This window comes from Drosophila persimilis, unplaced genomic scaffold (genome assembly GCF_003286085.1).
Source record: "Drosophila persimilis strain 14011-0111.01,24,50 unplaced genomic scaffold, DperRS2 tig00000124-arrow-pilon, whole genome shotgun sequence".
In the NCBI taxonomy this organism is placed as follows: domain Eukaryota; kingdom Metazoa; phylum Arthropoda; class Insecta; order Diptera; family Drosophilidae; genus Drosophila; species Drosophila persimilis.
The window spans coordinates 8,087,328-8,110,115 of record NW_020825294.1 but is presented as its reverse complement, the minus strand read 5'-3'; the positions used below and the strand labels follow the sequence as shown (position 1 = coordinate 8,110,115).

The 22,788-nt window shown below is 50.7% G+C and overlaps 10 protein-coding genes across 10 annotated transcripts; 7 read left to right on the top strand and 3 right to left on the bottom strand.

Annotated features, from left to right (window-relative positions):
* Positions 1–784: 784 nt before the first annotated feature.
* Positions 785–4,130, top strand: LOC6596390 (dynamin-1-like protein). Its single transcript, XM_026987497.1, has 8 exons — positions 785–1,014; positions 1,634–1,778; positions 1,838–2,502; positions 2,569–3,020; positions 3,089–3,431; positions 3,498–3,726; positions 3,797–4,008; positions 4,074–4,130. Exons 1-8 carry the CDS (start codon positions 913–915, stop codon positions 4,128–4,130), a joined length of 2,205 nt encoding a protein of 734 aa, XP_026843298.1. The 5' UTR covers positions 785–912.
* Positions 4,131–4,633: 503 nt separating this feature from the next.
* On the bottom strand, positions 4,634–5,447 carry LOC6596389 (actin-related protein 2/3 complex subunit 5-B). The gene is made up of 2 exons (XM_002021506.2): positions 5,235–5,447; positions 4,634–5,174 (listed from the first exon to the last, which is right to left on the bottom strand). The coding sequence occupies exons 1-2, from the start codon at positions 5,445–5,447 to the stop codon at positions 4,932–4,934; spliced, it is 456 nt and encodes a 151-aa protein (XP_002021542.2). The 3' UTR covers positions 4,634–4,931.
* Positions 5,448–5,678: 231 nt separating this feature from the next.
* Positions 5,679–6,384, top strand: LOC6596388 (probable NADH dehydrogenase [ubiquinone] 1 alpha subcomplex subunit 12). The gene is made up of 4 exons (XM_002021505.2): positions 5,679–5,800; positions 5,856–6,033; positions 6,094–6,178; positions 6,232–6,384. Exons 1-4 carry the CDS (start codon positions 5,706–5,708, stop codon positions 6,300–6,302), a joined length of 429 nt encoding a protein of 142 aa, XP_002021541.1. The 5' UTR covers positions 5,679–5,705; the 3' UTR covers positions 6,303–6,384.
* Positions 6,385–6,434: 50 nt separating this feature from the next.
* On the bottom strand, positions 6,435–7,764 carry LOC6596387 (early boundary activity protein 2). Its single transcript, XM_002021504.2, has one exon. The coding sequence runs from the start codon at positions 7,671–7,673 to the stop codon at positions 6,534–6,536; it is 1,140 nt and encodes a 379-aa protein (XP_002021540.1). The 5' UTR covers positions 7,674–7,764; the 3' UTR covers positions 6,435–6,533.
* Positions 7,765–8,486: 722 nt separating this feature from the next.
* LOC6596386 (protein insensitive) lies at positions 8,487–10,195 on the top strand. The gene is made up of 2 exons (XM_002021503.2): positions 8,487–8,886; positions 8,953–10,195. Exons 1-2 carry the CDS (start codon positions 8,875–8,877, stop codon positions 10,069–10,071), a joined length of 1,131 nt encoding a protein of 376 aa, XP_002021539.2. The 5' UTR covers positions 8,487–8,874; the 3' UTR covers positions 10,072–10,195.
* A 270-nt stretch (positions 10,196–10,465) lies between these two features.
* Positions 10,466–11,100, top strand: LOC6596385. The gene is made up of 2 exons (XM_002021502.2): positions 10,466–10,604; positions 10,666–11,100. Exons 1-2 carry the CDS (start codon positions 10,499–10,501, stop codon positions 11,085–11,087), a joined length of 528 nt encoding a protein of 175 aa, XP_002021538.1. The 5' UTR covers positions 10,466–10,498; the 3' UTR covers positions 11,088–11,100.
* Positions 11,082–12,202, top strand: LOC6596384 (cell cycle checkpoint protein RAD1). Its single transcript, XM_002021501.2, has 2 exons — positions 11,082–11,181; positions 11,244–12,202. Exons 1-2 carry the CDS (start codon positions 11,089–11,091, stop codon positions 11,964–11,966), a joined length of 816 nt encoding a protein of 271 aa, XP_002021537.1. The 5' UTR covers positions 11,082–11,088; the 3' UTR covers positions 11,967–12,202.
* An 844-nt stretch (positions 12,203–13,046) lies between these two features.
* LOC6596383 (probable cytochrome P450 309a2) lies at positions 13,047–15,253 on the top strand. The gene is made up of 6 exons (XM_002021500.2): positions 13,047–13,396; positions 13,459–13,810; positions 13,867–14,292; positions 14,352–14,475; positions 14,532–14,795; positions 14,853–15,253. The coding sequence occupies exons 1-6, from the start codon at positions 13,083–13,085 to the stop codon at positions 15,014–15,016; spliced, it is 1,644 nt and encodes a 547-aa protein (XP_002021536.2). The 5' UTR covers positions 13,047–13,082; the 3' UTR covers positions 15,017–15,253.
* A 219-nt stretch (positions 15,254–15,472) lies between these two features.
* On the top strand, positions 15,473–17,350 carry LOC6596382 (probable cytochrome P450 309a1). The gene is made up of 6 exons (XM_002021499.2): positions 15,473–15,687; positions 15,747–16,098; positions 16,154–16,573; positions 16,639–16,762; positions 16,810–17,073; positions 17,186–17,350. The coding sequence occupies exons 1-6, from the start codon at positions 15,488–15,490 to the stop codon at positions 17,344–17,346; spliced, it is 1,521 nt and encodes a 506-aa protein (XP_002021535.1). The 5' UTR covers positions 15,473–15,487; the 3' UTR covers positions 17,347–17,350.
* Positions 17,351–21,496: 4,146 nt separating this feature from the next.
* On the bottom strand, positions 21,497–22,507 carry LOC6596381 (ryncolin-2). The gene is made up of 3 exons (XM_002021498.2): positions 22,422–22,507; positions 21,752–22,363; positions 21,497–21,689 (listed from the first exon to the last, which is right to left on the bottom strand). The coding sequence occupies exons 1-3, from the start codon at positions 22,475–22,477 to the stop codon at positions 21,542–21,544; spliced, it is 816 nt and encodes a 271-aa protein (XP_002021534.2). The 5' UTR covers positions 22,478–22,507; the 3' UTR covers positions 21,497–21,541.
* Between the last annotated feature and the right edge of the window lie 281 nt (positions 22,508–22,788).

Here is a 22,788-nt window from a genome sequence, read left to right as displayed (position 1 = left end):
TATAAACTGTATGTTTTCCACTTGGGTTTTTTAAAATTTGTTTGTTTTATTTGGATAATGGCAGGAACTTTGTAGGACGAGGATGGTTCAATCGTTACTGGAGTGTGTGACTGCTAGAACGGGCAATTCAATTGCATTTATTTTCTTCTAGACTCAAATCCTCCTTGTCTGCGAGCGCAGCATATTGTCGCATCAGATCCTCCCACACATAGTGTCGGTATTCAGGAAAGCCGAGGAGCCGCTCAGCAGCTGAGATTTGATATCGCCCTGATGCTGCTGACGTTGGTCCGAATTTCCTGGCTGTGGCAGCACAGGCTAAAGATGTGGCCTCTAGCCTCCACCTTCAGACCGCATTGCGGAATATGGTGCTTGAACAGGGCCATCACATGCACCAGTTCGTAGAATCATCCGTTGCAAGAAAACTCTAAAAATGCTCTTGGTAAATAAAGGCAGGTGACATGTTGTTTATGTTTACCATCCACCACTGTACGGGCCCATTGGGGCAAATAAACCTTGGGTCCCATCGTGGGCACATGAACCGCGGCTAGGGAACGGCCTAAAGCCTGGCACACTCCTCCTCCGTGGATGTTGTCGTCCTCAAATGTGTGTCTGTTGCTTTGTTTACGTTTCGCAATTGTGATGGCAGTCCTTCGATAGATATCCACCGCTCGCTGGTGATGGCAGTATTTTCAAAGAACAATCGATAACTTCCAGAATGCAGCCCTTCACCATCTCATTTCACTGATCTGGCAACCCTCGTGTGGTTGGCAGCCCTGGCACACAATTTGCAAAAAAAGAAGAAACAGCGTCAACCAAAAAAAAACTAACAAGAGAACCATTTTAATGTGCGTGAAATAAAGAGGCAATCGAGTCGAAAGCGATCAAAGGCACAGCCAGCACTCAGCAAACAGAATGGAAGCTCTTATTCCAGTTATCAACAAGTTGCAAGATGTCTTCAATACAGTCGGCTCTGACTCAATACAATTGCCGCAAATTGTTGTACTCGGAAGTCAGGTAAGCAGTGGCAGTGGCCGCAGCAGAGCGGCAGCAGCGGCGCCTCGGCGGCGTCAGCGGCAGTCCCAGTTCCCAAAATGACCGCCATCCCCGGGGTGGTCCCACATGGACGGTTTTTCCTTGGCCGCCCTGCCCCTTCCTGCCGCGCGATTTTCAGGCGGCCCTCCCCAGGATTATATAACGGGATAAATGTTTGCCGGCAAACGGTGTTTTCCCCCGACCCACCCCTCCTTTATTCTCTGCAGCTTAAAAATATGTCACCCATTTATATAAGTGCACTTTTTTGGCAATGTTTCGGGTCTGCTATGAAAAATCAATATTCCGCAGCATTCCACAAAAGCAGCTGTCGCCGTGACACATTCCGGTACACACACATATGTGCATAGTATGTATGTATATGTGCTGTCTTTATGTTTCGATCGCGGCTTTAATTGCACTTTGATTCATTTGCCGATGACGATGTCTGAGATCTCTCAGAGCCAGAGCTGGTCATTGAGTTGTGGCTGCCAAGATAACACTGCTAATCTGTCGGGAACACTTCCCTGATGCACGCGCTATCGGCCCGGCCCTATCATTGAACGAACCAATCCTCTAACTCTAACTACTTTACTGATTGCAGAGCTCCGGCAAGAGTTCGGTTATCGAGAGCGTGGTGGGACGCTCGTTCCTGCCTCGCGGAACGGGCATCGTCACCCGGCGGCCCCTAGTGCTGCAGTTGATCTACTGCCCCCTGGACGATCGCGAGAATCGTTCGGCGGAGAATGGTGAGCATCGTGGCTGTCTATAATTGTAGGAGACCTCCTCTAAAGCTTTTCCCTTGCAGGCACCTCCAATGCCGAGGAGTGGGGCCGCTTTCTTCACACGAAAAAGTGCTTCACGGACTTCGATGAGATACGGCGCGAGATCGAGAACGAGACGGAGCGGGCGGCGGGCAGCAACAAGGGCATCTGCCCCGAGCCCATCAACCTGAAGATCTTCTCCACGCGGGTGGTCAACCTGACGCTGGTCGACCTGCCGGGCATCACCAAGGTGCCAGTGGGCGATCAGCCGGAGGATATCGAGGCGCAGATCAAAGACTTGGTCCTCAAGTACATTGAGAACCCCAACTCCATTATTTTGGCTGTGACGGCAGCCAACACGGACATGGCCACCAGCGAGGCCCTGAAGCTGGGCAAAGATGTGGACCCCGACGGCCGACGCACCCTGGCCGTGGTCACCAAGCTGGATCTGATGGACGCCGGCACAGATGCCATTGATATACTCTGTGGCCGTGTGATTCCCGTCAAGCTGGGCATCATTGGCGTGATGAATCGCTCGCAGAAAGACATCAATGACCAGAAACACATCGACGAGCAGATGAAGGACGAGGCAGCCTTCCTGCAAAGGAAGTACCCGACTCTGGCCACCCGCAATGGCACTCCGTATCTGGCCAAGACACTGAACCGATTGCTGATGCACCACATCCGAGACTGCCTGCCCGATCTGAAGGTAGGTACTCCTCGCTTTCCCTTTTAAATGCACTAATGGACTGTGGCTCTGCCCAATGCTCCACAGACACGCGTCAACATCATGTCCACGCAATTCCAATCGCTGCTTAACTCCTACGGCGAGGATGTGTCTGACAAGAGCCAGACCCTGCTGCAGATAATCACGAAGTTTGCCAGCGCCTACAACGCCACCATCGAGGGCACGGCGCGCAACATTGAGACCACCGAGCTGTGCGGTGGTGCTCGGATCTGCTACATTTTCCACGAAACCTTCGGCCGTACCCTGGACTCCATACACCCGCTGGCGGGTTTGAGCAAAATGGACATACTCACGGCCATACGCAACGCAACAGGGCCCCGACCAGCTCTGTTCGTGCCGGAAGTCTCGTTCGAGCTGCTGGTGAAGCGGCAGATCCGCCGCCTGGAGGAGCCTTCGCTGCGCTGCGTCGAGCTGATACACGAGGAGATGCAGCGCATTGTGCAGCACTGCGGCAACGAAGTGCAGCAGGAGATGATGCGGTAAGAGAGCCATAGAGTAGAGTCTGTGATCCACGATTGATCTGTGATCTGTGTTCCCCTTTGCGCAGCTTCCCCAAGTTGCACGAAAAGATTGTGGATGTGGTCACGCAGCTGCTGCGTCGCCGTCTGCCAGCCACCAATGTGATGGTGGAGAACATTGTGGCCATCGAGCTGGCGTACATCAACACCAAGCACCCAGATTTCCACAAGGATGCCGCCCTGGTGCCGAGTCTGCTCAAGACAGACAACGATCCCTACTCGCAGATGAACATGGGGCAGCGTCGCGCGAATACTCCGCGCAATCACCCCTCTCCACAGGTCTCGTCGCACAGCACAGGCTCGCAGCAACAGCAACAGCAGCAGCAGCAGCAAAATAATCAACAGCAGCAGCAGCATGACGGCCCTGAGCAGGTGCTGTCCCATCTTTGTTTTATTTTTAATCCAGACAAGATGCATGTTTTTTGTTTTGTACTCTAGAACCACGTTGGCGAGAACTCGGTCCATTCGATGGCCAGCACTTGGCTGTCCAACATCTTACCACCGGGCCCGACGCGTCCGGACAGCATTGAAAACTCGGCCAGCAACACGCCAGTGCACAACAACCTGGTGAGCCCAGTGAAGCCGGTTAACCTGCTGCCCGATGTGCCGGCCAACCACAATCCCCGTCGTCTGACCGACAAGGAGCAGAAGGATTGCGATGTCATTGGTATGTTTGATCAATGGCATCAATTCGCTGATAAATTGGAAGCTAAGTAACTAACCGATTGTGTTTGCAGAGCGTCTGATCAAATCGTATTTCTACATTGTGCGCAAATCCATTCAGGACTCTGTACCGAAGGCCATTATGCATTTCCTGGTTAACCACGTCAAGGACAACTTGCAGAGCGAGCTGGTCACACATCTGTACAAGTCGGACCGGGCTGAAACGCTGCTCAACGAGTCCGATCACATTGCAGTGCGCCGAAAAGAGGCAGCGGACATGTTGAAGGTGAGCGCCAGACGTGAAACGATATGCCATTCTATTCGCTTGACACTTGATTCTTTTTGTGGCAGGCTCTGACCAGGGCAAATCACATCATCAGCGAGATACGTGAGACCCACATGTGGTAGGCCACCGGAGTGGACACTGATGCGGGCGAAAATCTGGAGCCTGCTTCGACTTAATAACCCACAAACAATACATACATATATGCAGCATACGAACTATTTATTGAAGACAACGTTTGAAGCGAACTCCTTCCTCCTTTGTTGAATGTTTACCCCCAGGCACTTAAAAATCATCAAATTGCATGCAGACCCACCATTGCTGTAGGCCTTTCATTTCTTATTCGAGCATTTTGAGTCGTCACTGAAGACCCGCGTCTGCCGATGTGGCGACTCCACTCTGTCCCCGCTTCAGAGCAGTGGCCGTCAATGTAGAAACCACGACTGGTTTGTTTAGGTTACTCAAAGCACTTATTACATTTTGAATAGTCTAATAAAAGAAGAAAAGGTTGATTCAAACTATGCCAAGGCTGCGTGCGGTGTGTTTACATGGGATCAGATGAGATGAGCAGGTGTGTGGCAGCAGTGGCGGCTTTTCCATTACAAATCCATACTCCGCCGAGTGGCTGTTTCATCTTTTATAATAAAATCTTTAATACTTGAATACCAGTTAAAATCTAATTTGGAAAACGTCATTTGTATTGCGGCAAAATGATAGGGGGGGCTCAGCTCAGGTGTGGCATTTCCTTGACGGCATCCTATAGTGGGTGTCCACGGTGCGATACGCGTTCCAGTTATGACTAAACGTTGCGTTGATTAAATGCTCCGCGCTGTGTGTTCGTGTATGTGTTTTTGGGTCGTATAAATAGGGGGAATGAAGCCAGAGCCAGCCTTTGGTTTTCCTGCTGTTGCGGCTGCTGGGCGCCCTTAGGCGCGGTTCGTGTCGGAGAGCACACGGACTATGCAGCCCACGCCCCCCTTGGCGAACGCCTTCTCGTGCCACTGCAACAGATGCCCGCTGGAGCCCTCCGAGGGTATTTCGAAGCCGCGGTAAATGTACTTCATCAGCACATCAATCAGATCGTTCTGGTCAACCGTATCAATGGCCTGGTCGATTTGTGTGGACTTGATTGATAAGAGCACCCGCAGCGTAATGTTCAGGGCGTGGTCCTGGAAGCGAAGGTAGTACAATGATTACGCCTCGCTCGAGCCGATTGTGCACCTGCTTACCTTCACAATCTGGTTTTTACAGCGCAACGGAGCGTTCTGGAGAGCACTGAGAAGCGCCTCGACCACCTTTCCCTGCGTCAATAGCGTTGTGATTTCGGTCTCGTCCGGCCCGACTGCGGCGCTGTCCACGCCGTCGTCCTCCCTGAAGTTGTCCTCATTGTACTGATCCACATCGATTTTACGGAACGCACTGCTCGAGGTGTTCTTTGCCATTTTTTACGTTCTTTACTTTTCTTTGCAGGGCAGGGAAAATGAATCACGAAGAAGACAAGCGGCGAACAGATGTGAAGACAGGGCTGCCACATGCACACAAAATTGTTAGTATTTTTCCTAGTATTTCTTAGTGTTGAACAGCGTCACAGGCATCGTCCGCATCTGGCCACACTGCAGATTTACTTTGTTGTTGTTTCAAGTGAGTTTTCGTAGAGACAAAATTAATAAATTTGGTAAAACACTAGCTTTCCGCACAGCATGGCAAAGTTCCTGGGCCTCAATCGGCTGACCAAGCTTTTCCAGATCGTCCAGGAGTGTGGCGGCCTAAAGCAGGCCTACCTGAAGCTGTACAGGTGAGTCCTGTTCTTATATAAGTTCTTGCAGCAGCAATTCCGTATTGTTTTGCAGAAACGATGATCTGAAGATCGGCACCCTGGTGGGCATCGACAAGTACGGCAACAAGTACTTCGAGAACCCGTACTACTTTTACGGACGTAATCGCTGGGTGGAGTTCACTCCCCATGTGAACATGGACTACGATGGCTCCCAGATTCCCGCCGAGTGGTACGGATGGATGCACTACAAGGTATGGCAATAGCTACAGCTTCTGTTTGCTCTTAACGCTTACTCTTAACTCTTCCTGCAGACCGATCTTCCACCAATTCGCGATGGCTGCAGACCCAAATACAAGTGGATAGCGGATCACAGCGAGAACCTTTCCGGCACCAAGGGTAAGTGCATGCGCGGCTCCTTTCAACTTTTGTTTGAAATGCGTCTCTTGCAGAGGCCTATATGCCCTACACCACCACTCCCCCCAAAGTGGAGGCCTGGGATCCCTCAGCGAAGAAACAATAGGAGTTCAATAGCTTTACAATAATATTAAAATTCGAGTGCAAATGGCTGCAATTATGTTAATAAATTTCAATTTGTTAACTTATTTGTGTGTAAGTCGTACCCTCGAAGGGAAATGAGTCGTAGACGTTTGTATACGCAGATCAAGGATTATTTTATTGTATGTACCTATAATTATGACTGGACCATATCTAGCCACTCGTTACTTATTGTTAATGGTGCCCGAGGGGCAATCTAGAAGGGTTCCTCTTTGATTTTAAGCGCCTTCTTGGCCCGTCGCTTGTACTTCTTGGCCGTGTCGGCACACTTCGTGGTGATGGTGGCTCGAATGATGCGCTCCTTGCCGCCCGTGCGGTTCACGACGCACTCCACAATGTCGTCCACCTTTTGCTGATCCAGTTGCAGTTTGGGCGGTCTCTCGCGGCCGTAAAAAGCGGGCGAGGGCTTGCCCGTCAGCGTGTGCGTGGCCAGCTCGTCGCTGCTGAAGACAACACCCAACAGGGAGCGGGTGGCCACCGGAGCGCTAGTCCAGAAGACTTCCCCGTACTGATGGGCACTGATCTGCGTGCCGTTCGGCCCCAGGACGTACACATAGCTGCCGTCGTTGCCCTTAACCCGCTGCGGGTATTGAACCAGGCTCTCCCGCTCGTGGTCAGACGTGGTGTCCTGCAGGTGGGACTCGGCCGAGCTGGTGGACAAGCGGCGTGGTCGCTTCGAGGGTGGAGCCGGCACATCTTCGCATTCCTTGTCGTAGCGCTGATTCAGCGTCTGCAGCATGGTTGTGAGCCTGCCGAACAGCTGCTCGTAGTGGTGCTGGCTCTTCTGGACCTTGGCCACCTGCTGCCTGAACGAGTCCTCGACGGGAGGCAGCGGCTCCATGGCGGTCTGCATGTTCCGTATACTGCCGCTTGCCGTGGTCATGGCCATCAGTTTGGCATCAACAATGCGACGGCTGGCCTGTGGGATCACCTTGGTCTGTTTTGAAAGCGTCTTCTGAGGGCCTTGCGTATGCCCCTTTTTGGGCTCCACCATTGGCTGGTGCTGGCCCAAAGGCCTGAGAGCTGTCTGTCGCATGAGTGTGGTGCGCTGCGCCGCCACCTCGCAGTTGATGTAGTTCTCAATGTCCATCTCCTCCAGCTTCACGATCGGACGCGTGAGCAGTCGTTGGTAGTAGGGCACAAACGTGGGTGCAAACTGGCTCAGATACTGGTGATACGGATGCGAATACTGTACAGGTGGCAGTCGAAACGATGTCTGCGGTTGAAAGTGCGCTGCGGCAAGTGGATGCGGCTCTACTGACATGCAAATCTCATTTTCCTCGCTATTTGTAGGGTTAGATACGTGATCGCTCGAGTAGGTCCCGCCGGCCGCCATTCCCTCAAATTTCTTCAACAGGTAGAAATATTCCTTGGGTTTTGCAAATGTGCAGCTGCACTGCGATTTCTAGATTTATTTGCGAAAATTCTTAAGCTCTGAATTTTTTTTTGTATTTTATGATCTTGGATTAACGGCATTCCTTTTCAGCAGATGGCAGCTCTACCTGTACGTTTTTAGGGCTGAAGACCAAGGATCATGGGCAGAAATATAGCTAAGATTTTCGAATGATTTTTAGAGACTTTAAGTTTGGGTTTACTTAAATAGTTTTTATAGTAGCAAATTGTTCAAGGCCTTTGGGAGTGGATACCATCTTGAATATCCACCTACCTGACCGTATAATTGATGGTTTTTTATGTACATATATTAATATCAGTGCCAATACCAGAAAATTCGGTATAGAATTTAAGGGTGTGTTTCCTATCAGAGAGGATCATATAAGTCCCGCGCGTGTGTGTGTGTGTGTGTGTGTGTATGCCTATTCTTAAAGGAAATTGTTTATTGGTAGTGGTCCCATTGCATTCGGTTCGGATTCCAACGAATTTCAATGAGCCTCAAAACCGGTTTGTTACAAAACAAATTTTATTGTATTTTTTGGATTCTTGGGAAAACTCTTTGGAAATAATATCCTATTTAAATTATATTTTCCACTTTAGTTGCAATTTAAATAACGTCTGCAGAGCGGAATAGTTTCGCTCCATCCCTGATGTTGCGAAATACAACTCTGTCGCCGTTCGCAGGGCAGCGGCTTGTTCCCGCGCGAAACATATGAAAGACAACACGAACGAGAGGGACGGAGCGACAGGCGACAGCTGGGCCGGCTAGTTGGGAAATAGAATAGAATATTGAATAGAAAGTGAAGGGAAGCCAGAGACCAGAACAAGGGAGAGATTCCAGCACAGTCAAGCGCAGCCCCTGCACATGTACATGGTACAAATGCAGTTTTGCCGTCGTGTGCGTGTGCGTGCGCCTGTTCCTGTGTGTATGCGGCGCTCCAGGTAGCTTACTGTAGTTGGAATCCATTGTTTATTAAAAACCTACCCCGAGAGCCTAGAGCCTGCAGTCTGCTTTTCGCGTAGCATTCTCTGACATTCTGCCGCCAATTTTTCCGTCTTTTGCGCTCATTTGACGCTGATCCGGCGAGGAGAACACCAGAACACCAGACACACGGCTCAACTGGAACCAAACCAACCAAAACGCAATGGATTCGAACGTAAGTGTCTCTTCTGGCTACACAAACCAGATCAGGAACAGTGCTGACCCTGATGACTCCCTGCAGGTATACAAACGCGTCGTGAGCGCCAACGGGTCGCACTTTGTCAGTGTGCACGACGAGAAGAAGAATCGCGGACGGGAGGAGCCACTGATGCTGAATGCCTGGTCCCAGACCACCAGCGACGACTTCGAGGTGCTGCGCAGCGTCAACATCGACTCCAATATGGATGCCGAGAACCGTGTGCTGCTCGAAAAGGTGCGCTACCTGGAGAACAAGTTGAAGGAGCACACGGATCTGCTCTCCCAGATCCATGCCACCTCGGCGCGCATGCAACAGTCGTTGGGAGTGGCGGATGCTGCGTCCCCAACGCCGCCCGTCTATCCAAGCCACCAGATCCTGACGCCGCCCAGCTCGGTGATCTGTGCCCCCGTCCAAGGCTCGCAGCAGCAGCGGACCGAGGTGCTGGACTACAAGATCATTTCGGCATCGGACGACGCCGACGCCATTGAGATTCGCCTCGCAGCAGAGAGTCTCAACAGCCTGAGCTCCTCCTCCGACTCGGATCGCCTCGAAATGTGCATTGGGACGGACAGCCAGAATCAGACACAGCCCTCGCCCCAAATACTGAACAGAGACATCAAGCGAGAACTGTCCAGACAGCAGGAGACCGCGCCCTTGCAGTTCATCAAGCGGCGCAAGCTGCAGGAGATCCAGGTGCAGGAGACCCCGTCTCCGAAGACAAAACCCAAGCTGCCCTTGAAGCTGAAGCCCAGAACCAGCGATCCCAGCAACGGCCAGTCCAATGACAACGTGATGATCTCCCTGGGGCCGAACAACACCTGTGTTCCGGCCAGCGTGTTCGAGAACATCAACTGGACGGCCTGCTCCCTTGCCACCCGCAAGCTGCTCGTGACAATCTTCGACCGCGAAACCTTGGCCACCCACTCGATGACGGGGAAGCCCTCGCCCGCCTTCAGGGACCAGCCGAAGCCGCTCAAGCAGATGCTGGACCCCGCCAAGATCCAGGACATTATCTTCGCCGTCACCCACAAATGCAACGCCAGCGAGAAGGAGGTCCGCAATGCCATCACCACAAAGTGCGCGGACGAGAACAAAATGCTGAAGATCCAGAACGGCAAGCGTCGCACCAGCGGGGTCAACGGGAAGGAGAACATGGTTTAGTTTAGTTTTTATGTTATGGAGCACCGAACGGAACAACCCCAAACACAAAGTTATTCACCATAGATTAAGTTTATTATTTAACGGATTATACACTACTTCAATACATGTAGGCTATTTTACAGATCTCGAAGATATTTTTCCAATCTGAACCAAAATCGTGTGCTTAATTTTGACCAAGGCGGAGGGGTCTAATAAGATTGGGAGAAAGTTTTTGTAGATTTTTGGTTGCAAGCAACATTTTTCTGGAATGGCGCCAAAAGTTGAAATTTTTAGAGTGACCAGCTCAAAGGCAATCTAGTATTTTTTTGCCATACCGTTTCACCGGCAGTCAGCTGTTTATGGTCATGTTTTTGGCGCTTTGCTTGCGGGCTTGGTTTCTTCTGATTTATTTAGATTACTTAATGAAAATGAAAGCTTTAACGGTTGAATGGCGGTGGAATTAGCAACTTTAACAGACAGTTTCCTCCCTGAAGTAGTGGATCTCATCTTCAAGAACTACCAAGACAAATCCCACAGTTGCGGCCTCTCGAAAGGTGAATTTTCCTGCACAAGCAATTTGAAAACCCTTTCAATTATAAAACATATCTCTTGCAGAGGACCGAAAGCAGTTGTTTTACCACTTATCGCAATTGCTGGGAGCAGAGCTGGTGGAGCGATCCTTGCACCTGCTGGACAGATATAGCTTCATCTACTACTATTCCAAAAACAATCGCAAACAGTGCGTTGCGGAACTCCACAAAGGAACGCTTTATTACCGAGTGATCCCAGGGAATAACTACTGCAAGTGCGACTTCTTCCAAAGCCATGTCCTGCAGCTGCCCAGCGGAGTGCTGTACCACGACCTGCCAAGGGACATAACCACCACACTGGACGGCTGGAGCGACGCCAGCAGGGTTTCGTACACCTGCCCGCACGTTTTGGCCCTTAAGCTGCATCAATTGCTGCAGCATCCTGCGGAACAGGCAGTCGCTGATGAAGAGTTTAGGGCCCTGCGTAGCTCCATCTACCTAGACTAGAATGGAGGACCATTTGGAGGACTACAAATTTGTAAGTCGCTTGGATCACGTGAAGACCTTCAACGCCGCCATCAAATCAATATGCTTTAACGATGTAAGCCCTCCCCCTGCTTTGCTCGAGATAGTTTTTGGCTTAAATTCTGTTGTCACCCACAGTATGCCATGCTTCAAGTCTCCGACGAGGGACTGCGCATCACAGTGGAGCAGGGCAGGTCGATCCAAGCCACTCTCTTTATGCCCCCCGCTGCCTTCACGGAGTTCCATGTGCAGGACTTTCAGAGCTTTGGCCTGAAAATGAACGCCCTCTCGGAGTGTCTGAACCTATTTGGGACGGCCGATTGCAGCGTCCGGATGCTGTACAAGGACCAGGGCGACCCCCTGAAGATAATTCTGTACCCGTACGACGACGAAGATGTGAGCACAGAGTGCGCCATCAAGACCATGGACTCCGAGGAGCCCATCGAGTACGATTTGAACCTGAAGGACTCGGATCTGAACACGATTTTCGTGCGCGGTCCAAACTTGTCCAAGATCTTCCATGAACTGGAGAAGTCGGCGGAGGAATTCGAGTTCATCACTTCGCCCGATCGGCCGTACTTCAAAATTACCACCATCGGCATCATGCAGGCGGTGTTCAGCGTTGAGGTGGCCAAGACCAGCCCCATGATGATGATGTTCAACTGCCCCCAGACTTTGGTGGCCCGATACAAGAGCCAGCAGATACGGCTCACGAACAAGGCCATGCAGGCGGCCACAAAGGTGTCCATCAAAACGAATAACCTCGGCCTACTGGAGCTGCATCTCGTGATGCAGGGAGAGGGTCAGGAGGAAATCTTTGTGCAGTTTTATGTCGTGCCCTTGCTCAATGGTATCGACTAGAATCGATGAGCAGGATATGTATACCTCTTCTTGGGTGTTCCTAATGCCCAAACCTCCTTTAAAACAACAGTTTATTATGTCAGAGGTCGAAATGCCACTCAGGAATAGCATACACTTATAATTAAGCTCATTTTCATATTTATTCATAACTTAAGATGTCCTTTAAGAGTATTATTTGAACATTTCCTGTTCTACTCGTACTATTACATAAAATATATTGGAATTATTGGCGTCCACAGAGTCTTAGGTGTTCTTTTGCCAATAACCTGATCATACCTGCTCACGAAAGCAGAAGACTATCAGACCGATCCAATAGAGTTTTTCCTATATCGAGCAACACTCCGAAAGTAGGATGGTAGGCGGCTCCATGGATTGTGAAGGGAAGAGCTCTTGTTAACAACACTAGGGGCGGTTCCGATACAAAGCATAGAGCAAAATATCTACTTTATGATTAGATCATACGATTTTTACCACATTCGGTAGCCAAATTATCAATGGCGCTGTGAAGTCTAGTTTCTTATGGACAACTCAACCAAAACATAGCCAAAAAGGTTCAAATTCGGATGACGTTTTTGCTCTTTGATGACAAAGGATCGACCTATTTGCATGGTTTCAAAAACTACTCAATTTGGAACTAAAAAGCGTTGTTCCAAATATAATAAATAACGAAATAGGGCTGTTGCTTTATCGAAGGAGAAGAATTAAGAAGTCGTATTTCGAATAAGAATAAGGAAAAATGGGAGTCCGCACTAGAGAGACGATCAAGGAATATTGCGTGCTTCTGTGTCAAGTATCGCTTCACCCCATGTCTCAGTCATGCCACCACAACGTGCCACAGCCCAAGGGCCTTTTAATCTTCAATGTTAAGCGATAGTCATTTCACCATATTTTCTTGGTTCGAAAATGTGCATATTAAGGCTTATTCTGCTGGAAAATTGACCAGGGGGCTCATCAATCGGCCGGGTCGTTGGCTCCCACAAAAGCTGGCTGTGCTGATAACTCATCTATAAATATCGGTGTAAGAACATCTCAATAGCATTTAAATATATTTCAATATATAATATATATTTATCCCCTCTTCCGAATACCCCGTTTCACACGGTCTTCTACGATTACATGGAGACTAGCAGCCCGGATCGACGACGGCGCTGGATGAGGTCTGAGCGGCAGAGTCGAGTCGATCAGTACCGGCCGAGAGTCCGGGGAGCCTCCAACTACGCGGATCGCGGCAACATGTACATCTTAGTGACGCTGGGACTGATCGTGGTTAATCTGCTGCTGCTGCCCCTCTACGTGTATCTCACGTGGCATCACAGGTTCTGGCGCAAGAGGGGCCTGGTCACGGCGCGTCCGCTCACCATGTTGGGCACCTATCCGGGACTGCTGACGAGGACGAGCAATCTGGTGGAGGATGTGCAGAAGGTTTACGAGTGAGTTGGCCCTTTGGCTTTGGTTTTCAGTCCATCTAAGAGTTCCCTGTAAACGTCCAAAGCAAGTACAAGGGAAAACATCGGGCCGTGGGGGTGTTTGTGACGCGTCAGCCGCAGATCCTGGTGCTCGACCCGGAGCTGGCCCACGAGATTCTGGTGCGGAACTTCCGCTGCTACAAGGACTCGCTGACCAGCTCGTATATACGGCATGCCAGGTGGGACAAGTACGCGCGCCGCAATCCCTTCTGGGCCTCCGGCCAGACCTGGCGCAGCCTCCGCACAGACGCCCAGGCGGGGATATCGGGGCATCGCCTGAAGCAGGGCTATGCCATTTGGGAGGAGGGCGGCAGGATGCTGACCAGCTACATGACGGATCGGATTAAGGCGCCCCACAATCTCCTCGAGACCAGAGATGTGAGTGCAGCAGGCTGTCCCATTCAAGAACCCATTCGATGTGTCTGCCTTTTCAGCTCTGCTTTCGCTACACGGCCCATGTCATGGCCGACTTTATTTGGGGCATAGATGCCGGGACCCTGAGCCGGCCCCAGGAGCACCCCAACAAGGTGCAGCAGATGGCCAGCAAGTGGACCAGCCATGCCTTCTATATGATATCCGTATTCATGGCCTCGATTGTGGCTCCTTTCAGCCGATTACTGCTGCGCCTGCGCTTCTACCCGAAAGAGACGGACGAGTTTTTCTCTCGGCTAACCAAGGAGTCCATTGACATGCGCCTCAGTGCCGGCAATGACAACACCCGCACAGACTATCTCTCTCATCTGCTGCAGCTGCGCGAACAGAAGCAGGCCTCCCACGATGATCTGGTGGGGCATGCGCTGACCGTGATGCTAGACGGTTACGACACCACAGGAACGGCTCTCCTCCACGCCCTGTACTATGTGGGTGAGGCCAACACAACGATTCGAGTCCGATGCCATTGACTTTCGCCTCCTTTCAGCTGGCTGAGAACCCGGCAGCCCAGCAGAAGCTGCGCATGGAAATCCTCCAGAGCCTCGACGCCGACAAGAGTCTCGGCTTCGAGAAGCTGTGTGCCCTGCCCTACCTGGAGCAGGTGGTCTATGGTAGGTATATGCTCCCTGCCTTTCTTTGTAATTGCTTTTATCTGAATCGTCTGCAGAATCTCTGCGGCTTAGCAGCCTCATTCCGCAGTACACCAAGGTCTGCACGAATGCCACCCAAATTCAGCTCAACGAATCAAAGACACTCGAAGTGGAGGAGGGCATGACCATCATGATACCCAACTATCAGTTCCACCACGATAGGAAGTACTTCCCCGATCCGGAGTCGTTCAAGCCGGAACGATTCGATGATGCCGCTCATCTCGAGCTGACCCGCAAAGGTGTCTTTCTCCCCTTCAGCGATGGACCCCGCATTTGCATGGGTATGCTCTCAGGGGGGCCTCACAATGCCTCTATCTCATGTCCCATATCTCCTGTAGGCATGCGCTTGGCTCTGCTGACTCTCAAGTCCGCCCTGATCCACATTCTCAGCGATTTTCAGGTGGTGCGGGGCAAGAAGAGACTCGTCCCCTATGGCGATGCTGGCTTCGGCGTGGTGCTCCAGGGGAATGTTCATCTGGAGTATCGACGCTTTTTTAGATAGATTTTTATGTTTAAATATACTTTACAATCGTTCTATATATTCTATATAGTTTTTCAATATTTGTACTCATTGTAATTGCAGCAGATAATGCCCCTCTAATGATAGGGCATTGAAGCGTAACTTAGATCCCATCATTATCCCTAGAAAATGTTTGGTAATTTCCAATAAACCATGGCCTATCGATGCAGTGCAGATTTGTAATATTTCCCTAGCCTACCTTGCATTTCTTATAGAGCACACACTCCTACTTATCGTCAGACTCCAAGCGATAGTGCTATCAGTATCTGGCCTATAAAGTTGTAAAATATAGCACTTTTAATACAAATTACGCCAGTAATGGCTGCGAGTACGTCAGATTACCGATTATTCCGATTTTTTTCCATTAGAGATACGCCGGATGACGCTGTGGTCGGCGTTATCTGGGCAGCAAACAAACAGTTTCCATTCGTTCTCCGTGGGGATCTGTTCAGCATGTGGACGACGGTCGGTCTGCTCTTGGGCGCTGTTCATGTGGCCTTTGCCGCGGTCTATTTGTACTTGACCTGGCACCACAAGTACTGGCAGAAGCGGGGCGTGCTCACAGCCGAGCCGCTGACCATCCTGGGCACCTATCCGGGTGTTCTGGCCGACAAGAGCCGCAGTCTCATACTCGACGTCCAGGAGGTGTACAAGTGAGTCAACGGAGACGAGTCCTGCGCCACCCGTTTCTAATGGGCTTTACCTCGCACAGCAAGTACAAAGACCAGCACCGAGCGGTGGGCACTTTCCTCACCCGCCAGCCCCAATTGCTGGTGCTGGACCCGGCCCTGGCCCACGAGGTCCTGGTGGATAAGTTCAGCCACTTCCGGGACACCGTAACCAGCAGCTTTGTGGGCCACAATCCCGACGATAGGTTCGTGCAGGTATCGCCCTTCTTCAGTGCCGGCGATGACTGGAAGCGAAGGCGCACTGAGAGCGTGGGCGGACTCACTCCCAATAAACTGAAGATGGCCTTTACGATCTGGGAGCAGAGTGGGAAGAAGCTGTTGGAGTACATCGAGCGGGTGCGACAAGAGAGGGGCGACATCATCGAGACCAGAGACGTGAGTTATCAGCACCGGATTTGCAGATCCAAGGACTGATCTTTGATGGTTTTAGCTCGCCTATCGCTTTACGGCCAACACGATGGCCGACTTTATTTGGGGCATTGACGCGGGCACCCTGACCGGCGCCGTGGGAGAGACGAGTCCCTTCCAGAAGACCTCCACGGACTGGACCAACAGCGCCTTCAAGTCGATCATCAGGTTCAACAAGTCCCTGGTGGCCCCGTTCCTGCGCAAGGTCCTGCGGATGCGGTTCTTCACCAAGACGGCCGAACAGTTCTATCTGCAGCTCACCCGCGATGCTCTCCGGCTGCGCCACAGCGGCAGTGGCTCGGACCGCACGGACTACCTGTCGCACCTGATCCAGCTCCAGCAGCGGGGCAACACCCTCACGGACGCCGTGGGTCACGCCCTGACCGTGCTCTTGGACGGCTACGAGACCTCCGCCGCCGTGCTCTATCACATGCTCTACACGGTAGCTACAATTTCACAATTTCCCATCGAAACCCCCCCCACTAAAACGTCACCGAATCTTATCAGCTGAGCGAGCACCCCGAAGAGCAGGAAAAATTACGCTCGGAACTTGCGGAGGCGCTGGCCGCCGACGAGCACCTCAGCTACGAGCAGCTGAACGCCCTGCCCTATCTGGATCAGTGCTTGAATGGTATGTCTCATGCCCTAAGTCGAGTAGTCTCTGACTTTTCCTTTCAGAGTCTCTGCGCCTGACCACGCCCATTGGCTTCTTCATGAGGATCTGCACGAAGGCCACCCAACTGGATTTGGGCCAGGGCCAAGTGGCGGACTTAGAGCCAGGCGCCAGTGTTATGATTCCCGCCTACCAGTTTCATCACGACGACGCCTTCTACCCGGAGGCAAGCCTCTTCCAGCCGGATCGCTTCGAGAATGGGGCGGCGAGTGTTCTGACCAAGCGGGGCTGTTACCTGCCCTTTGGGGATGGTCCCCGCATTTGTCTAGGTGGGTATTGGACGGCATAAGATGGTCAGACACTCCATTGAAGCCCTTAAAAGGGGTTCCTTATGGTATATTCTTGGTATATTCTTTGACAAGCGTTTCGTAACCATTGCAGGCATGCGTGTTGGCCAACTGAGCGTCAAAACGGCCATCCTGCACATCCTCTCGCAGTACCAGGTTGAGCAGACCACAAAGGTTCCCATGGATGCAGACACCGGCCTGGGGATATTCCTCAATGGCGATGTGCAGCTGAAATATACAAAATTGAAAAAATAATAAAGAAGAAAAAAAGATACCCCCGCATTTGTGTCTCGGTGTTGCACAACACTGGGCAGATGTTGCCATATACATATTTCTCTATATTTTGTCGACAAATAGTAATTTGTATACGAGCAAGTGCATGTGCGCTCGTGTGTGTGTGGGGTGGGGGGTGGGGGAGGGGCTTTGGGGCCCAGCCGCGTCGAAATTTAATTTAGCGCAAACCGACCACAGACCTCGGCCCGTGCCACCCACTGTCCTATTCAGCCCTCGCCCTCAGAACTGAGCCTTTATACTGCATATTCCTTTCATATTGAGCGACCGCATGCAGTGGACGTCGACGAAGGACAGCGACGACACCGATCCCCAGCCACAATGCCACCGCCTGTGCCTGAGTATTGTGTTGCAGGCTCTCCCTCCCCGGCTATACCCTTTCCACCGAGTTCTATGCATTTTCTTGGGGCCGCAAATCGTAGGAGTAGATATGTTTTCGCGGAAAAGGTATCCCGCATCCGTTGTGGGCCTTGCATATATTTTTGTACATTTTTTATTTGCATTTTTGTTGCGCTTCTTTTTGTTTTTTGCCACAGAATTTCATTTGAGCTTGCAACATGGCGCATTTAAATGTGGCTCCATCTCCCTCGGACACCGAATGCATAAAGGTCGGCGGCTGCTTTGCTGTCGAAGAGGAAATGGGACGAAGGGGACGCTAAATTTATGGGGCTAAACAAATTGCGGATTAAATACGGGAAAAATTAAGTTTCGTTTCTGCAACCGCAAATATTTGAATTCAATTTTGAATGGCGCTGGGGCATGGGGTAAGCCGCGATCAAACAGGAGAAAAAAAAAAGACAGAAAAACAGTCGTAAAAAGTTAATGACTGACGCAGTTAGCGGTAAAGGAGGAGCACACTCGGAGGAGCATTTCCATGGTGAAGCAAAGCCAATGGCAAAGCCTTCATTTCATGTTGCAACAACACTCGAAGATAAGCAGTGGCAGAAAGGGAGCAAAAAGCGAGACAGAGCAGGGCAGGACTTGCCCCAGGCAGAGGCGCAGGCCCGGGTCACAGAGGGAGAGGCCAGGTTGGCTTCATGCTACGTTGGCTTTTATCCAATTTACCTGATAACCACAAATGAGCGTTAATGGGCAAATAAATAGAAAAGTGCCAACTACGCCACTGCGACGCGTTAACTGAATGGAGCCGGTGGAGCCGGTGGAGCCGGTGGCGCCCAACTTGGGTTCCCATAACCATTTGTGTGCAGCCCTTGATGCCCTGTCGCGCATACTTTAGTGCACATACTAAACAAATTTAATGTGCTTACCCGTTTTGGGGTTTCGAGGGGGAGGAAGGCTTCTAATTTGAGGGTCGGGGTCGGTGCTAGAGTCTCTGATGCAGAAATTTTAAATCCTCAAATCGGATTTTATGCTTTGCCGCAAACATTTTTGGGGATGAGCGTTTGCTAAGTGCAGATGCCGGTAGATGGGGGCCATAAATCGGTATGCCTAATCGATTGCCAAGGATATTCAGTTGAGGCTCCTACCAGCTGAAAGCCCTGCCTGTCCCCACGCCCCGTCTCGGACACGTTTGACAAACCTGCACGCCCTGGCAAACAATGTGCCAAATTCGAAGCGGGCCGATTGGGAAACGCTCCGGGCTGGGGTCACGCCACTCGAGAGCCTGGCCAACATTGCGTCAACGTAACATTAATTTGTGCACGTTCCATTTGCCAGCGGCTGGCTCTGGACTGGCTGCTGGGTGCAACACTTTGGCCACAAACACAGAAACAAACACCAGTGCAAACACAGACGGAGACCCTCAGACCCCCAGACAGAGACACAGAGAGAGACACTCGCAGAGGTAGACAAAATGGAGGCCAGCAAACGGGTAATGGAATTAGCAACAATTTAACCATTAAACACATCATGTGCATTGGCATGTTGCACATTCAGTCGGTAGATTACCCTGTTCCTGGCTTGCCTCCCCCCCCACTGGTGCCCCACAGCCGCCCCAACATCCGACCCCATTAAGCATTGTTTCGAGTTACAGTTCGGTGGCCCCCTCCACCCCCCCTGGGCTGGTTCTGGCTGGTTAGCTCAGTTACAAGTCCCGCAGCTTCCAGCTCCCTCTACCGTGTCCGGGCTGGATCCGGGCCTCTCCCGCGGTTTATTGGCATTAAATCCGAGCCAGCGCCACGTTGCCATTTTGGCTTTATCCTGCTTAATAGACTTTCGGTTGCTTTTATTGCATTGCAATGCAAGGCCACTGATTGGGCCACCTCTCAAACGTGGCCATTAATTAAATGGAAATTTGCCCAAGCTTCGGCCATCAACTTTCGCCTTTGCCAGCTCCCAGGGATAGTGGACAGTGGCCAAGTATCTTCGGGCTTTATGGCAGGTACTTACTTCTACGTAAGCCAGAGACAAATCATTTCTGCTGACGCGGCCTAAACATACGGGCCAAATGGCAGCCGAGGCAAAGAACTGCCTTGAAGGTGGCTTCTAGGAGTCTATGTATTGGGCAAGGTTCTACAAGGTTGACAAAGAACTAGTTCCAATCGTTGCCCAGCATCTCGTAGGCAATTTGTTCACACACATGACTGGGAGCCTACGGATGATCTGGGCTTAGGCCTGGCCAGGTAATTGTGCCCGAAAAATGGCCTCATTAGCACAACAAATGTGTGCTCGCCCGCCCAAAAGTAAACAACAAACGGCCCCATCCAATGGGGGGAGGGTGGAGGCTGTTCTCCGTCTTAATTAAAATTGAAAGTGCCCCCCAAAAAGTCAGCGAGGGGTGTCTAACATTTTCATAAGCAAAGCAAATGAAAATTAAGCGAATTCTAAATGAAAATAGACAGCAACTTTGGGGCTGCTTTTGTTAATTCTAAACGCTGGCCATTCATAAATCATTAATATGCTAAAATGACGGGTGAAGAGGCCCCCCACCCCCCCCATATACACGCCCACTTGGGCAGCCAGCGAGCCAGACAGAGCCACGGGTCTCCCTCTTGTCCCTTTGTTGCTGGATCCTGAATGTGTGTGGGGATGGGGATGGGGGGACAGATAAAAACTTAAAGAATTATAACTTTGGGGCTTTTGGGCGCACAATGACCACAAAAGTAAATAAAATGCCAGCCCGCAAGCCGGGAAGGGAAACTGCGCAAAAAATAGCCAACAAGAGACAAGTTTTAAATATAATTTCAGCTTTTGTGCTAGTGGAACACGATATGGAGACCAGACCGGAAAAAAAACCCAAGCCCCAACAAAAAAGCAAAGAAAAACAGAAATAAGGGAAATGTCTCTGCGGACTGGCCGATAAGTTACTCGAAGAACAGGGCCGGCCATGCCCCCTCCGGGCCCTGTCAATATTTGTTTCGCAATCAGCAAATACGTGTGCAGTCGGGCTTAGGGCAGAGCCAATGCGAGAATAAATGAAGTTTTGCTGGTCAGCAGAGGAAACGGAAATTGGCAACAAACACTAAGCACACAAGAGGGAACCAATGCCAAAAAACTGAAGCCGGTCAATTAGAAAAGTGTGGGCGGGGAGTCCCCCACCTTTCCTCAGCTTTAGATCAGCTGTTTATGGTTCAAAGATATTTATTTTGATGCCCTTTAGGTCCCTCTGGACACGCCTGAGGACTGTCATGAGCAGTGACAAGTGTCATGACTTTTGCTTGACTTTTTCCGCGCTGCCAATACTCCAATACTTATTCGTTGTAGACTTTTAATGCTTAGAGGACATGACAAAGTACTGGATCAACCCGTTTCCAAGTTCGGGACACGAATCCCTCCACCCTGTTCTTGCTGTCCCTTCGGTACACTTCGGACTATGGCTCTGTGTTTCCCAAAACACTCGGTTTTCATTTCAAGGTGATCTCCTTTTCGTGCCTTCGATATTTGGTGTAACTGCGATTATTTTCCGATGATTTATCGATAACCAAATCGGACAAAACGCTCGATAGACAACGATCTCTCTCAGCTTTTGCTAGCTTTTGTCCTGAGAGATGGGTAAACAGGTTTATCCTCTTTTCGCCTGTTTGATTTGAAGTTTGTAATATGTTTGCTGTTTCCCGAAGGAAGGGTTTCTAAGCCACATCCATAGACGTCTGTCCATCCCGTGTCGTGCCGCCTAGATGCCAGAGCAACCTGCTATACAGAGACACACCTGGAATATGGCTAATTGGTCTTATATTTGATGTATAATTTAGGGCGCGCCTTAAATCCCAACGTCAGGACTGGTTGTTTCCTGTCTCCTCGGTCTTATCATCATCTGAGCGCCTTTCAGCGAGTAGTTGTGACCCTTAAACGTAGCCCAGAGGATGCCCTTTCCAGAGGAGTTATCGCCATAATTTCCAGCCAGATGGCTAAGCAAAGAGATCGGTGAAAGCCCTTCTTTTTGGAGCTACGAGTATGTAAGTGTTTTCACCTGTCATGACACGAATTGTACCACCAAGCACTGGAGTAAGTGACTGCACAGTTGTCCCCATGTCGATCATTATCGCGATCCCGTGTGGTGAACTTTTGGCCCAGATGTAAGGCGAGAGCCTCGCCAGCATTCCCAGAGGTAAGGCCCAGCGATTCCAGGGCATATGCCTCTTTCTCTGATCCGATTCGGAAGTTGTCGTACATCTGGTATCGCCGCTCTGCCCCATGGTCCTCCAAGAGCACGAGTAGTTCCTGGGCCTCAGCTGAGGTCATGGCGTGCAGTTTGTCGAGGCCCAGGAAGAACTCATTTTGCAACTTGCCAAAACCGTGCTTGTAGTCAATCCAATCCCGGTTGAAGTCCTCGCTGCCGTCAGTACGCCGCAGGAAGATGGTCCAGCCGCCTCCGTGAGACAGCTGGTCGCAGGCCACCATAAAGGGGTGATCACTGTACGTGGGCACCACGATCGACATGATTTCGCTGCTCTGCGCCAAGATCGTGGGCTTGGCGCAGCTTTTCCCGTAAGGCATTGTCTCCGGCCCAGTTTTGGACAGGCAAGTGTCCAGTTTCTTGGCCAGATCATTCAACAACTCTCTATGGCACTCCTGCTCCACTCTGTGAATGATTTGAATAGTTTTCAAGAGTTTTCAAGCAATCCCTGCGTAGTATTTACCGCACAGCATTTATGTGATATCTCACTGAAGGAGAACTACTACGGATCGATGACATTTCGCAGACTTTTTCCGCACTCAAGCGGGAAAAAGTACTTGTCAATAATAATGAGAATAATATTCTGAAATGCAGCATTCTGAAGGGGCTACTGCAAAGGCAAAGTGATTCGAGTAGACTGAAGCTGGACTATATGGGAAGCTGGGATTTTCTTATCGCTACGTCCGAGTTCTGAGAGATAAGAGAAATCATGGCAAATATATATACATATATTTATATATTTTTTATAGGTTATAGCTATAGGTTTTCTCAGGGTTCAGAGCGCCCTTTCGTAGCCTCTTCTTGTGCTGGAATTTATTTTCCTGTATTCT